The sequence below is a fragment of the Falco naumanni genome, chromosome 1, assembly GCF_017639655.2.
Source record: "Falco naumanni isolate bFalNau1 chromosome 1, bFalNau1.pat, whole genome shotgun sequence".
NCBI classification, from domain to species: Eukaryota; Metazoa; Chordata; class Aves; order Falconiformes; family Falconidae; genus Falco; species Falco naumanni.
In genome coordinates, this window is record NC_054054.1 from 34,886,379 (window position 1) to 34,902,962 (window position 16,584).

The 16,584-nt window shown below is 38.4% G+C and overlaps 1 protein-coding gene across 6 annotated transcripts in view; it reads left to right on the forward strand.

Annotated features, from left to right (window-relative positions):
• The window catches only part of FAM184B (family with sequence similarity 184 member B), a 60,705-nt gene that overhangs the window by 25,903 nt on the left and 18,218 nt on the right, over nt 1-16,584 (forward strand). For all 6 annotated transcript variants that reach the window (XR_005827179.1, XM_040588738.1, XM_040588727.1 and 3 more), the window contains one exon: nt 10,015-10,776. Coding sequence is in view for 5 of the 6 variants with exons in the window: in XM_040588738.1 (XP_040444672.1) it covers nt 10,015-10,776 (762 nt within the window). In the remaining variant the exon portion in view is untranslated. The remainder of the gene's footprint in view (nt 1-10,014; nt 10,777-16,584) is intronic.

Sequence of the window (16,584 nt, forward strand, 5' to 3'; positions counted from 1 at the left end):
CTGCACTGAAATTTATCTGTCTCTATCATGTGCTTGTGAGGTTCTTCTGCAATTCCTGTAGTCAACTACCACTTTGATACTAATTTCTTTTTCAAAATTTCAATGGATGTATTCAGTAGGATAGCTGCTAGTACAGCAGAGACTCTTTCCACAATCTCTGTTCTGAAAACAGACTACTCTCTCAAAGTAGACAATATCTTTTGTCATAACAAAGCAAGAGTATGAACTACATACTGTTAGAATGAGAAAGGCAACTGAAATCTCCACAGCCCCTAGAATACTGTGCTTTTCTCTTTCTAAAGTGTATGCATAATAAACTGAGAAGAAAAAAATAACAACCCTTTTGTTAACAGAGTAGTGGCAGAGGCTCTGTGAAACTTTCATATATATTCCCACTGTTGAATTTGCTTACAGCAGCAAAGAACTTTAAATGTTGGTGCCTGCAGTAGTAGAAACTGGTATTATTAATTCATGGATACCTGAGGGGTTTGATAGCTTCTTTTCTTAATTAGCGAAGTATGTAGAACACATAAAGACATCTTTTTACAGTTTAAAAAATCCTCTATCAGAATTTCACCTGTGAACTACTAGAAAGTAAGAAATTGATCCAATCTGTATAATGCTTTAGCCTGGCTTAGGAAGAAACAGAGCTCATTTTATCTATGCTTGTCACAGATCTACATGGAGGGGAAAACCTGCAGTAAACATTGTTTTTTAAAAATAATTTATAATATTTGTCTCCACAAAAAGATGTATGATGTATTTGGTTGGGAAAATCTGTTTAACCCTGGGCTGTAATTAATTGAACAGTTCTACAGCTTATATTTGCAAGATTACCAAATTCTACCATATTTAAAGTAAGGAAATACTTTAATAAGAATCAAGTGAGAACTTGCTTTACAAATTTTTTTACTGCATTTATTGTAAAATAGGACAATGTTGCTTTGTCATAATCTGTAACAAGAATTTAAAAGATGTTTTGGCAGGATAAAGTTTCAGATAAATATCATTAGACACAAAGCAACTCTTTGATAGCCCTGAACATATGTCTGCATTTTAGACTCCGTAAAGATCTTTAAAAATCTGGGATGTAATGAAACATTTTCACAAAATTGAGTATTAATTTGGCAAATTCCATCACAACTGTATGTAGATCTGGTTAATGAGACTCATTAGCTCATATTTTTGAAGCACAATAGAGATCAGGCTTCTGGGATATAAACCTATAAAGCTCTTCTGTCAAGTTCTTGATATGTAACAAAAATCAGACAGCTAAATTACCAGTGAATTACATGGAAATAAAGACTTTTTATTCCTTCTATTGACACAGAATTGTTGACTTCACTGTCAGACAGACAGAGGGCATAGATATGAATGTGGCTTGTGTCAAACTTCTGTTTCTTGCATGTTATCTTATCTGAAACGGCTTCATAAGATGGAGTTGAACTCATCCAGGACTGTAAAAGCCTAAGAGATTTGTGGCGGTATTTGAGATCTTAAGGAGTTATGCAATAATTTCGCCAAGACATAGATTAGAAAAGGTGAACAGAAAGGACTCTAAAATCAAACAGTTTGGTCTTTCTGATTGTCTACATATGCGTGTGTGTTGATGTACATTGACTTATCAATGAATAAGCATCATCTTTTAAAGTGTTTTCATCTAGTTCTGTGGGTTTTGACAGACATTTTACTTAATTTAACTTTTACTGAAAAGTAATGTGATTCTCACTGACAGCATTTGAATACAGCTTAACCTGATAAATACACTCAGGATGAATTTGACTGACCTCAGGGAGAACTAGAACTAGAAATGTATTTTGTGTAAATGTCATGCTGACTGATTTTATTTATTCTAGTTTTTAATTGCATACAAAATCTACAAAAAATAATAGTGCTTTTGCTATTAAAGCTTTGCAAAATTATGTCAAAGCTATGTAGAAAATGGTTTTGACAGATAAGATACAAAATGAGTAACTGTAAAAAAAGTTTGTAACATCATATTGTAGGGAGGCAGATACTACAAAGATCTGAGCTAGAGTTTGCATTATTTCACATGTTAATTAATTACCTAGCAGTAAAAAGAAACATATTAAAATTAACACGTGATACTAATTTAGAGAGTCATAAGCACCTAAATAAGATGGAATGAAAAAAGGAATATAGATGGATGACAAAATAAACTGCATTCAGTTTGGAAAAAAGCTTGTTTTTCCAAAATCATGCATCAAAGCAGATGTGCATGGTATATGTGTGCTCAATATCTGTTTTGGTTTGTAAAGTGTTGGTAAAACAACATGAAGTGTGTATGCAGAAATGAAGTTGATGTGAAGTGAGACATTAGGGCAGGATGGAGAGAAACCCCAGAGAACATAGAAACAGAAGACAATGAATCTGTTTTGGCCTTTGAGAATTGAAACTTTTCTCTTCCCTTTGTACGGGACTCTGTCCCGGCTATATAGAAAAAGGAAGAGCTGGGAAGTTGGGAAGGAACAATAACAAAACAACTGAACACCTGAAGCAATTCACTTCTATTAGCTGATGTAGATACCTGCATTGCAAAGGGAAATGTTATCTTTCGGAGCACCTGTCTCGCTCCTTTGGCTAACCTATATTAGATGTGTAATGATTAAATGGATGATGTTAGGTGAGATGAATCCTGATTCTTGCATGCAGGAAAAGATTCTTCTGAGAATGAAATGCATAGGGGTTTGCTCATTGTTTCCTTGCAGTAATTACTAGTGGCCTCCTCTGCCCTTCCTCTGTTGTAGCTGTGTTTCAGAACAACCTTATTTCTCTCAGAGTGACCGTGTCAGACTGGAGGAATCTTTAATCTTTCCATGACTGTCTAAGAAGACCTATTTCTTGAGGTGCTGAGGAGACACTGCTTACAACCAGAGTCACAGCAGGTGGATTTGTGATCAGTGTAAAGAGAAGGGATTAAAAATAGTTCCAGAAGAAATTTCAGTAATAAACTGCATGTTAGTTTCCCAGCAGAGGAGTCTTTGTCTAGAATTACCTTTTGTGATTCTACAGTATTTTTTTGCTTTGCTGAAATTTCTGAGATGTGGTATTCATGCCTTTTTTAGCACCTGCTCTGCTTGTTGGAAACGTTCTTGCAATATACTTTTATTTTCCTAATTCTTAAGTTGCCTGGCAATTATTCTTCTTAGCTTATTAGAAACTATAAAATACAAATGAGGGAGACCTGGATGTCTCTTTAGCAAAATTTAGGCCAGGGCTAAATTTATGTTTGATTGCACTTGAGAGATCAAGTGCAATACATAGGCGACTAAACTAAGGTTTTCTATGCTCAGTGTTGCACCCTACTAGACAGAAAAAAAAAAAAAGTAAAAAATGGGAACAAATAAATGTGCCTGTGGAATTTATTGCATAGAATTTAAACTAAAAGGGTGAAAAAAACCCGGAGAGGCAGAAAAAGGAAACAAAACACGCCCAAAGAGTTAAGAAAGATGTAGACATTTTATGCAGGTAGTTTCTTGATACATTTTAGTATCTCAGTGTAGTTTTTTGACTGACAGTAATACATGGTACATGTAGGAAAAAGGGCAGTACATTCAAATTTTAAGAATGTAATACCAACTTTCCCTCTTCTGGTCTGTATCTCTAGATAAGGAAAACCACAAGTATTATGGGTACTGCGGCACATTCAGGAGAGTGAGACATTGCACGGTGAGCTTCTGCCCAAAAGACATGAGATTTCATACGGAGCGCCCCCCACCCACCCCTCCAGAATCTGAAAGGCTTTATTACCATGGTTGGAGCAGTGGATGAAAGCATTTAGATTAACCCTGCACTAAAAGAGAATCTCCTGAAGCAAAGTCCTTTTTTAGTATAGTAATTAGGATTCATTCTGGTGCAGGGCACAAGTGATGCAGCTCTTCTGAAGCCTAAAGAGCTGTGGAAACCACCTTGGGTTGTTGTGGCCAACACAGGTGAGAGCTGGTGGCTGAACTCGGGCTAAGGCAATGTCAAGCCAGTTGCATATGTTTGCAGCATGACGCTGGGATATCTGGTCTGGCTTTTCATGGAAATTGCATCCTCAAAGCTCCTTAGTTTCCGAGTATAGCTTCCAGAGCTAAAAGCAGACATACTGTTTCCAGTCAGAGCCTGGCACTTTGAGCTGTAGCTGGATTCTCAGCTCTTACTTTGAGCTCATCAAGTCCACTGAACGTAAGTTGGCTCTGAAGTCTTTGGAGCTCTGACTCTTAATTTGTTGTCCATGCCCAGTACACATGAATAGACAGAAGTTTGAGGGTTGGGAAATATTGGAAAAATACTTTTAATCACTTGACAGTGAAAGGCTTGAAAAAAGGTATTTTTATTGTTTTGTAAATGAAAGTCAACACTGTTATGGTCTGTGTTGAGTCAAGGTAATTTTAATGTACTGCCACAGTTAGTGGATAAATGAACCATGAACTGTGTGTATTTCTTATAAAAAGAAATGTATTTCGTAGCATTTTTCTAAAGAGTTGGATGGTAGTAAGCTATGTAATCAGAAAGCTCACAAAACAAACATTTGCTATTTCTCTCCACAAATCCAGCTTTGAAAAGAAACTTATTCCAGCTGAAGCTGACCTTTCATTTGAGTGGAAAATAAATTACTTCAGCTTGTGTTTTTTGCAAGATGCTGAAGTCAACTAAAAAATCATAAGGCAAATTAAAAAACACCCTTAAAAATATAAACAAAATTCCTTGTGTTTTAAAGATATTTTTGTAATTTTAGGTTCTGAAAGACTTCTGGATGTTTGGAGTGCTGATTGTTTTAAATCTTCTCTCGTACTACACATTTATGTGTTAACTATTTCTGCAACTATTTGGATGCGTAAAATTATTCGTGTGGTTTCAGGAAGCCACAGAGGACACAAGGAGAGATTTGAGACTTAGTTCATGAGTTCCCTGGTCATATGTTATAGCAGTATCATTCAGCTGCGTAGTGGGTCTGCATGGTAAGGTTTCAGTAGCAAGGGGGCTACAGGAGTGGCTTCTTTGAGAAGATGGCAGAAGTTTCTTCCATGTCCAATGGAGCCAATGTCAGCCAGTTCCCAGGCGGACCCACCACTGGCCAAGGCTGAGCTAAGTAGCAGCGCTGGTAGCACCTTGGGGGTAACATATTAAGAAGGTGTGAGGAAGGGGGGAACTGCAGCGGAAGAAAGGAGTGAGAATATGTGAGAGCAACAACTGCAGACACCCAGGTCAGTGCAAAAGGAGGAGCAAGAGGTGCTCCAGGCATCAGAGCCGAGATTCCCCGGCAGCCCATGGTGAAGCCCGCAGTGAGGCAGACTGTGCCCCTGAACCCTTGGAGGGTAACAGTGGAGCAGATCCCCACCTGCAGCCCATGGAGGACCCCACACCGGAGCAGGTGGATGCCTGAAGGAGGCTGTGACCCTGTGGGTGGTCTGTGCTTGGAGCAGCCTGCTGGCAGGACCTGTGGGGAGAGGAGCCCACACTGGAGCAGGTTTGCTGGCAGGACCTGTGACCCCACGGGAGACCCAGGCTGGAGTAATGTGTGAACTGCAGCTAGTGGTAAGGACTCACACTGGAGAAGTTCATGGAGAACTGCCTCCCATGGGAGGGACCCCACACGGGAGCAGGGAAGGAGTGTGAGGAGGAAGGAGCAGCAGAAACAACATGTGATGAACTGACCACAACCCCCATTCCCTGTTCCCCTGCGCCACTCAGGGGAAGGAGGTAGAGAAATTGGGAGTGGAGTTAAGCCTGGGAAGAAGGGAGGGGTGGGGGGAAGGTGTTTTTTTTCTGATTTGAATGGTAATAAATTAAACTAATTTCCCCAAGTTGAGCCTGTTTGACCATGACAGTAATTACTGAGTGATCTCCCTGTCCTTATCTTGACCCACGAGCCTTTTGTTATATTTTCTCTCCCCTGTCTGGGTGAGGAGGAGAGTGAAAGAGCAGTTTCAGTGGACACCTGGCATTCAGCCAGGGTCAAACCACCACAAGCTGAAATCAGCATAGATGTAAAATTGGATCAGCACTGTAGATAGTCATAGCCTAGCAGAAAAGGCCTTACTCTGTGTAAGCACTGCTCAGCAGTAATGAAGACATGCCTGCGTTATCAAGTTTCCAGCACAAATCCAAAACGTAGACCCATTCTAGCTGCTAAGAAGAAAATTGACTCTATCCCAGCCAAAACTAGTGCAGAGAATGAATGAATAAATTGTGGGAGTTTGTTCTATTTTCTAACCTGTATAGTTAATGACTAGAGAAGGCTGAGGGATAGAGAGCCATTTCTTTCAATAACTGAACTTACTTTTAATAATTTAGCTGTCCTTTGCTTTAAATTGGAGTCCCTTTCGAGGCTGACATGTTTGGATACCTCACTCTGCTTTGGTCTGCTTGGGAAGTAGACAAGACAGAGTTCACAGAAACAAATTCACCTTCTAGTGAAGGTAAGATACTACTGCTAGTGAGAAGGAGATGGTGCTGTCACCTGGCATCAGCGAGCCTCTGGCAAGTTAATTAGCAATGGAAATTTGTCTCCTTCCCTGCTTTGTTGAGGGTGCTGCCAGGAGTACCCTATTTGGCACTCCTTCCAGGGCCTTTTCTCATTCTTAAGTTTCTTTTTTTTATCTTCTTTTAGCCCTTTCTCAGGAGGGATTTGTGTCCACTATCTTGGGCCTGATGGAAGAACTCTTATAATCTTTTGATTTTCTCTGATTCTTCTAACCATCCTCGCTCTTCATTTTCCATACCAAACTGTCTCACTTCTTATTCAGCTAGTATAGCAACCTGCTAGAAACATTTTTTTCATTATCTTAGTCAGGTTCCTACAAGAGTAGTGTTTAACGCTACTGTAGGAAAACAGAACAGTCTTTTTTGGTTTGAATGCTTTAGCTTTGTCTTCACTGAGGAGGTGCATGTTTTCTTTTCTGTTATTTTACATCACCATGAAGAAAGAAAATGCCATTTAGATTTACAGCATCTGGAGGATAAAATAGGACTAATAAGATGTATTCATATTCACTGCACTGTAAATGTTCAAGTATACGTTTGTAATAGTGTCTTATAACTCTCAGTTGCTTTAAATTCGGTACAGCATATCCCAGTACATGCAGTTTCGGAGAGCTGTAAGGAGGCAGTAGCCATTGGTATTATGTTGGTAACTAAGAGTAATGTATTGCTCTCTTCATTTGAAAGCAATTTTTTCTGTACTGTCAAACTGATCCATTTTAGAGCTGCTTTTAAAAAGCTGTTTATCAACACAACTGTTAAGAGGTTTATACTACATTAGTCAGCAGTGTGTACACTCACAAGGTACAGATGCTGAAATAATTTTCCAGCATTTTTCCTTCAAGCACATAAAAGTCCCAGATTCATCTCACATAACTCCAGTCTCTTAAATGAGGTATCTGGAATAGGAATATAGTAGCTCTATTTGGTAGGGAGTGAAAGGCATGTGTGAGAGGCTCAAGTACAGAGCAGCAGCCCTCTAAAAATTAAATCTCTTAAGAAGGTTAAGATACTGAGGAATCAATTTCAGCATTCGAAGACTGAATTTAAGGGCATACATTTTCAAGTCAAAATTCTTCATTGTGGTTCTAGCCACTATTGAAGAGAAGTGTAGGAATAATAGCGCAGGGAGGTCAGTTTCTTCCATTCTTTTAGATAACTCAGGATGTTGGCGATGCTGTAATGCTCAGCGGAATTTGGGAAATCTCTATGATTTATGAAGTCAGACTTCAGAGGAACCCAAATTCCACCATCAACGTGAATACACCATAATATGAGACAGGCAGTGGTGATTTACCACATAAATTAATCATTAAGAGTGGAAGTCTGTAAGTCACAATGGCCAGATGTTCATCTCTGTTTTGCTGGTAGAATGAAACAGAAATGTGATCATCAAAATCTAATCTAGTTAATTGAAGAGTTGCCCAAACTAATTCTGGTCATTCTAAACCCATGGGCAAAATTGATCTTCTCCTTGTATTTTTTAAGTCTGTCTCCTGAATGATTAAGAGAGGCTCCTAGAATGAGTTTAGTTAGTGGGAAGAGGGAATCTGCTTGGTATGCTGCAATTATTTCTGTTTCAAAGGAAAAATGGTTAAAAAATAACAATTAACAGCATGTAGTCTAAAGCCCAAAAACGTACATATCTAAATGTAGACAATGAGTTCTTGTCTGCTTTTCTTCTGGAATATGATGTTGTTGTTTTCTTTTGTCACATATTTATCCAGAAAAGTATCCAGACCATGTTTTGCATTTGTGATGTTTTAAGGCTTCTATACTTAATTCATTACTGCCAGGGAGGAAGTTGACTACATGCAAGATGTATTTGTGTGTTTGCTTTCATTTATGGATGACTGCAATTCAATATGTTACTCATATACAGATAACCCAAAAAAATGGTTAGACATAGCAAAGCAAATTAAATAATCCTGGAGACATCCTCAAGGTTTATGTAGCACAGACTACAGACTTGTGACACTTACTGTGGTCAAGGTGCCTTACTGGTCTCTCGGTTGAGGCTTTCCCTGAAGCAGGATTGAAGATTACAGGGCCAAAATTCTAGTATAAGAAAAGAATTAGTTGTGATCTTGTTTCTGTATTTATTTATGCACTCAGGACTATAATTTTTTTTTAATATTATCTAGGAATCTTTTTCTTAACCACTATGGGCTCAGGCCAGACTGAAAGTTATCTGTCATAACTTATATACAAATTCCAAACCTAGCTTTGTAGAGCCGTAAGTTCTCTAAAAAACCACCAGCCAACCAAACAAGTGGAAAACCTCCACACATATTAATAGGTAATATATGGTTCTCCTTGAGTTAGATAGGTATGTCCAGTAGAAACTGGATTAGCCCCCATGTGTCCTAATGAGGGCCTGAAAAGACAAGCATGTGTCTTTTCAAGGCAGTTACTGTGTTTTGCAATTATATGTAACTGTCTTGTAAGCTTAACATGCACATTTACCAGTTTTGACTGTGAACCCTTCATTTTAGTCTACTGTGGGCTTTTATTAGCCTTTTCTTTTCAAAACAGTGTTAGCGTGCTTGTACAACAGCTTCTGTGAGAGGTCTTTGGCGTATGTCATGGGTAACAGATGAAGCCTGCTTGGGGTAATAATTTGTCTTATAGTCATGAGAATTATTATTCTGCATTTTGTAGAAGAAAAAGCATCAAAAGGTTTAAATACATTCTTTGAAAAAATTGTTTATTGTCATCAGAGGGTTACTTGAATCTGCTAAAATTTCTGATCAGCTAAAATCTGCTGATTTCTGAGACTTATATCTGTTACTGAAGTGAGGAAAAAAAAACCCATGTTGCCTAAACATATCCCAGAATCAAGCCAAAAGGTACTTGCAGTCAAGTAATACCAATGAAATGCTGGCCAAGCTAACTTGCCGGGCATATGGCTTCCAGGAGTGCATCTTCAGTGGTGTTTTATTTTGAGTCAGGAGTGCAAAATTTAATCCTCCTTACAAACTTTTCTTTTGTTTACATCGCAGAGTGATTTTGGTCCACGTGAACTGCATGTCAGGACTTGAGGTTTCACTCTACAGATCTGCTACTACTGGTTTTTAGCACTTGCTAATGCTAAAGAGCATGTGAGAGGTAGTCCTCATGCACTGAAGACTAGTTGAACTGGACTACAAATATTGAGTCAGTTACTAGAGAAGGTGCCCTATTTAATTTTTTGTGTTAGAGATCAAACTAGGGGCATGAATAACTTGCCAAGAATAAAAAAGGAAATTTCTGACAAAAAGTGAAACATAAATACTGTTTCTCACAGTATTGTCTTCCTTCCCTATAACACTTTGCAGTTTATAATTGTCCCTTCTGTTCCTAGAAAAAAAAAAACAACAAACAAACAAACAAACAAAAAAAAAACCCTAACACAAAGAAACAAGAGTATTAAACTGTAGCAGTAATTCTCTTACAGCATTTAACACCTTGATAAATATAGTAACTGAATTCATGGCAACCATTCATCAGATAATTTAATTTCCTATTATTTTTCTTGTTCAACAGGTGATATATGCCCTCAACACTAAGAATGATGAACATGAGGCTAGTATACAGGCTCTGAGAGAGGCTCATGAAGAAGAAATTCAGCACATTCTTGCTGAGACAAGGGAAACGATTCTCCACTGTAAAAGCAAAGCTGAAGAAGAACAATTGCTGAGGAAACACATTCAGGCCCTTGAAATTGCAGTAGAACACCACAAGAGACTAAAGGAAAAAGCCTTGGCAGAGTTAACACTCTGCAAGAAGCAGGTGGAAGGGAGGGAGCCGAGAGCAGAAGCAAACCAAGCACAGACAGTCCTTTCTGCAGACACAGTAGATACCAATGCAGACTTTGAAAACAAGCTTCTACGTTTAAATCAGGAGTCTGGTGGACTGCTAAATGAATGCAAAGCATCTGGGAGAGAAAATCTAGATAAAAAAGTAAATTTAGATGAAAAACACAGCGTGGAAGGACAGGCTCTAATAAATAAGATGGAAGACCTGAAGAGTGAGAACCAGAGAGCAACTGAAGAATATACACTGAAAACAAGCAACCTGCAAGCCTCTTATGAGAGAGAAAAAGAGACTTTGAAAAGAGCTATGCAGCAATCTATAACAGAAACAAACAATTATCAGCAAAGAGAAATGGTGCAAAGGAAGAGCTCAGAGGCTGAGGAAGGTTTTTTGCTGCAGCACGTAAAGAAGCTGGAGGCAGACCTCGAGGAGAAAAGCCAGAAGATAAATGAGAGGAAGAAGCATTCCCAGAAAATGAAGGAAAGAATACAGGTAGAGTATGAGACTGTGATCCCTACCTCTGCCTATAAAGGTGCAAATTATAATTCTTCAGGGGAAGAAAGGTCTTTTAAATTTCACACAGAGTCAAATGCTTTGTAAGCAATAAAGCAGTTTCAGAGGCTTAGAAGACAAATAGGATGGACATAGTGCTGGAAGTTCTAGAGAAGGAGTTAAGGTAATTAGTAACTCATTTGGTGAACTCTTTGAACACTAGACTTTGTATTCCCTGAGGGAGGACAGAGGTAAATTTTGGCTATTGACTGAACAGAGATTTACCTAACAGGGTTAGATGAGAGACCTGAGCTAGCAAGTTGGGAATCAAGTGGCTTTTATTGTCTGACTCTTGCAACAGTGTCTTGTACCAAGTGACATTTAATGAAGTGTTCTTTACAGCTGTGAAGTTTTATGTGCTGTACCATGAGACTTTCACCATCAGTTTTCACTTCACACTTTGCCTGTCTACCCTAGCTGGTGCATGTCTCACACATCTGCAGCACAGCTCTGCAGCCCCTTTCTGCTTAACTGCATCATGTATCAGATGCAGTTTCAGAGGTTAGAGAATCATAGAATCATTTAGGTTGGAAAAGACCTTTGAGATCATCAAGTCCAACCATTAACCCACAACTTCCAAGTCCATCACTAAACCATGCCTCTAAGCACTGTATCTACACATTTTTTTAACACCTCAAGGGATGGTAATTCCACCACCTCCCTGGGCAATGTTCCAATGCTTGACTGCCTTTTCAGTGAAGAAATATTTCCTAATATCCAATCTAAACTTCCCCTGGCATAACTTGAGGCCGTTTTGTCTTGTACTATCGCTTGTTACTTGGGAGAAGACACTGGCCTCCACCTCGCTGCAACCTCCTTTCAGGTAGTTGTAGAGAGCAATAAGGTCTCCCCTGAGCCTCCTCCTCTCCAGGCTAAACAACCCCGGTTCCTCAGCTGCTCCTCGTAAGACTTTTGCTCCAGACCCTTCACCAGCCCCGTTGCCCTTCTCTGGACATGCTTCAGCACCTCAATGTCTTTCTTGGAGTGAGGGACCCAAAATTGAGCACAGGATTCAATGTGCGGTCTCACCAGTGCCAAGTACAGGGGAACGATCACTTCCCTTGTCCTGCTGGCCACACTGTTTCTGATACAAGCCAGGATGTTGGTGGCCTCCTTGGCCCCCTGGGCACACCGCTGGCTCATGTTCAGCTGGCTGTCAGCCAGCAACCCTAGGTCCTTTTTCACTGGGCAGCTTTTCAGCCACTCTTCCCCAAGCCTGTAGTGCTGCGTGGGGTTGTTGTGACCCAGGTGCAGGCCCTGGCACTTCTTGTTGAACCTTATAAAATTGGCCTCAGCCCATCAGTCCAGGCTGGCACATCATGGGCATCAGGGAAATCCATAATACCTGTTTCAATAAGGAAAAGTGTCCTGGCTCTGTAGAAGTTAGAAGCGATAGAGGGGAAGAGGGAAAGTAAGATCCTGATTTCTTGTGGGTACTTGAAGTAACATTCAGGAGAAATGAAGAATGGTAACATGAGAATTTATGCACGTGGTTTACTGTTCTGTTTTATCATATAAAAAATCCAGTCTTTTAGGAATAAATAATGTAAACCATGATAGGAACTAGAAAGAAGAAGGTGGTGTTATTAGCAATTTGATTTATAAATTCAGTGTCATCTGGATAAAAGTGAAGTATTTTCTGAGGGACATGCTCAACTTGTACATTTCAGATCCTCTAAGTCTCTGGAATGAGGCTGATTTACACACCACTGGAGAATATTGCCTTGAATGTTAAAAGGGAGAGCCTCAGACTACGATAAATCTGGAAGAAGGAAAATGGACACAATGTTATTTTCTGTTTCTCTTAAATAAAGTAGAAGTTTCTCCTTTCTAAATTGTCTACTTCTGATGCCACCGTTAAATACTACATTTGTTTCAGAATCCTGTGGACAATGGCAGACTGGGAAACAGAAATGTTTCTTTAATCAGTAGTACCTCTGATCATTAGTAAATACTAGCAAGAATAGCTATTATAAGGCTTGAAAGATAAAAGGACTGATGTTTAAGCAAGATGACTTTTCTGTTTTCCCCTTAGCGTATGCCAAGAGGTTCGAGATCTTTAGATGAAAGGTATCACATTAGTGCACATATACAAAGATACAAAAGATGACAAGTTATTAAGTCTCATCTGTTCAGTCTGCTTTTGAAAGAATTTTGGCATATGCCAGAGGTGAAAGGATCAAGCTTACCTTTTAAGTTTTCAACTGTAGAGAGTGTTAAGTACAAGTTAGCTTTAACCCATGAGATTTTACTCAACATTCATATAGGAACAAATGGCAATTTTGTCCAAGTGAATATTGTAACATAACAGTGTTATGTTAGACATCTGGCAACCAAGACTAGAACCTTCAGAAACAGAACATTAAATATGTTTCAAATTTTTGCTGTTAGTTATGGACAGACAATTCTCAGCAAAGTCTGTAGGAGCCAATTTTTCTGGTTTTAGGCATCTGTATTGTGGATTATGTTAACAAGCTATTGTACTTCAGCAACTAGAAAAAAAATCAAACTAATATTCATTAAGTTGTAGCGCAAGTTCTTGGGAAATTAATGGAAATATATCCTATTCCAAGTTCCGGATCATCCTGGACATCTGAGATTATCATATGGATTGTCTTAGTTACAGATGATAACTGTTGATGAGCATTCACTTTACAATGATACCTACTACATCTGAGGAAATGGCTCCACATTACAAATATTTTGGCAGCAGAGACATTTTAAGAGTATGGAAGAGCCAAAAACGCATTTCATCCAGCTCTGTAGGTGAAAGATTTATATCATGGAACTACACCAAAAGAAAAAATGACCATTTATTTCAGATGACAAAAAAAGAACATATGTAATAAACAGAAGTAATGTCATGTATATTTTAGGATTTGGAAGTGTAGCTTAAGGGAACACAAGAAAAAATTCTGGGATCAAAAGATATAGTGAAAAAAGTGGAGGAAGATCTAAGTGTAGTCAAAGAGAGAAACGCACTTCAAGAGAAGGAAATAGTGGAAAAAAAGGTAGTGAGATGCTCATTAATGTCATTCTGAAGTATTTCCCTTGCTAGTAGTCACTCATGTTCGAAATTGCACAAGTTATGCTATTTGAAATGTAAATGTTGATACCACGGAAGATATGGAAACTATGTTGAATTCCCAAAACAAAGCTGTTAATAAAGTAGATGAACTGAAGCATCAAATAACACAACTGCAGCAAATGACTTGTACCAAACACAGCCAGAACAGGAGTGGCTCTGAAGATGTGCAAAAGCTTAAACAGGTAGTTTGCTCTCAAATATTCTTCTGTAATGAAAACCTTAAAGAGAACAAGGTCCAAGACAGACTTCCTCTGTTGAGGTCAAGCTGGAATACTGATTTATGTTTTTTTAAATATAGAAAACAGTTCTGAAAATCTATGCAGAAATAATACCAGGAATAAACTCAGTACAATGAGGAATGTATGTATCCTCAGAGTTCCCTCTGTGCAATTGTTCTGCTTAAACAGGTGTGCAGCCCTGAATCTTTTTTTGTATTTTTTTAGTTCTACTAGAATATTGTTATGCTAGCTTTCTGGGAAATTAGGCCTGGTATCAGAGACATAAAGGAAAAACAAACCTTCCTTTGTACTTTTTCACAGCACTAAGGTGGCCATTGAGGAAGTCTGTATACTTTTTCGTAGAACTAAGGTGGCCCTTGAGGAAGTCTGTATGGTTGGAAGTGTTACACATCCAAACTCAAGCCAGAACAGCGAAAACCCCACATTCCTAGACTACAGAAGAGGCATACAGCCCTGAATCACTACCATTCTGCATTGTTAATAAAGCCAGTATTCTTCAGTGGAGCATATCCACCTAAATAGCATATTCAGTACAAAATAGACTACTGTGACCCAAGAATCGTACCCTGGTTTTGTCATCTTATATAAGTAGTGTGTTTTATAGACTATGGGAACTGTAGCTATTTAAAAAGAGAGTATGAACAAGAGACACTTGCTTTGTAAAGGCAAGCATCAGTCCATAAGGAAAAGACTTGTCTGAAGGAATAGCTGTTAAAAGGGCTGGAAGATCTTGTAATGAAGCATACAGAGGAAATCGAGCCAGTCTAAAACCTCATGGAAGCTGAAAGAAAAAAATGTGGAAGGTAGGAATGTTCTTCTATTTATAGATGCTTTAATTCATCTGGTTTTAATCTTATTGGTGACAGTGACATCATTTGAATTATCCTCACTGGAGGCACTTTGAATTAACATAAAATGCAAGGGATTTTCTCGCTATGGTCTTACTGGAAAAGAAAAAAAAAAAGGAGAAAAAGTCAAACTGATGTATTTCTGTGAAAAGCTCCACAGGCAGGAAAGTGAATTTATCCTTGATGTGATAAACCGCCTTCTTAGCAACACTTATCCTTGCATGATTTGCATGTTAGAGTTGGAGTGATTAATGTAAGGCCTCTCTTGAAGAAAAATGTATTGTAGGTGTATTCCAATTTCTGGCTTAAATTTCCATGGATTGCTGCTGTGAAAGATTCAGGTACATTAATTTAATCAAAAGTTTGCATTGTTTAGGCAGAGGTTCTAATTCTGCATAGTGTTGGTAAATGGATTCAGAGTGCAGCTGTTATGATGACTAGTTACAGACAAATACATGCAAATATATGTCCTTCTTTCAGCCAGAAAGAATGCTCGTCGTGTGGACCCAGAGAAGTTACCTGAACAATACCTTTTCTCAATGTGTTTTAAGTGGCTAAGATGTAGTTTTTGTTGTTAGTATGCTTTAGCAGTGATTGGCTTAAGGGATTCTTCAAAGGATTTGTTTCATGAGAACTGCTGTCTGTGGCTTCACAGACAAAATCCTTTGGTTTCAAGAAATTTGCAGTCTGTAATGTTTCTGTGCAGTAGCAACCTAAATGTTTTAAGCACATGCTTTAATGCCTAGTGAAGCTTACAACTCACTGCATGCCCAAGTGGTTTGCCAAATTTGGGCATAAACTAAGGATTAATTTAGTTTCTGTCTCCTAATGTACTTGTGTGTTTGTCAGACATCTTCTAGACAGAAAAAAAAATCTGTTAGGGTCTGTAGAATTGGACAATCAAACTACTAGTCAAGTGTTCTTTAGACCCTTCTTGGCACTAAGAACTTCTACCCAGTTTACCCAGTTTTAATGCTACTATACCTTTCTGTGTTCAACATTTACTTGAGCATAGTCAAATCACTTGCTGACAAGTTGCGAAGTCATAAAAGGTGTGCAGCTCCTATCGCTAAATGTTGAACTTCATAGTACCTTCTAGGTTTTGGAGACTAGGAATTGTGTTAAGTGTTCATCAGAAGAATTCATTTCTGCCTATGAAACTGCTGGAATTTATACTTTTATGCAATCTCATTTCTCAAAAAGGAACCTGTGTGAGTAAATTATTTTATCTGATTGTGAAAGTGCTCACATTTGATCAGTATGTGAAGATGCAGTGCTTCAAGATACGCAGTTAGGCTATGAAGTATAAGCGTTACGAAAAGAATCTTGCCTTTTATATTGTGTATTCTTTAATGTGAGTTTGTACAGGTGTACTTAAAATGATGCCAGGCTGAAACTCTTCATGTGAGTCAGATCAAATTTAAGTATTAAACATGAAAAAAGGCATTATAGTAGGCATTTATTGCTTATTGGCAATAAATATTATTGCTTATAACCATCTCTTCTTAGAGATTCATATTAATTAAATCAAAAGAATCTTGAGTTGTCAAAAAATACAATTACAGTATTTTTC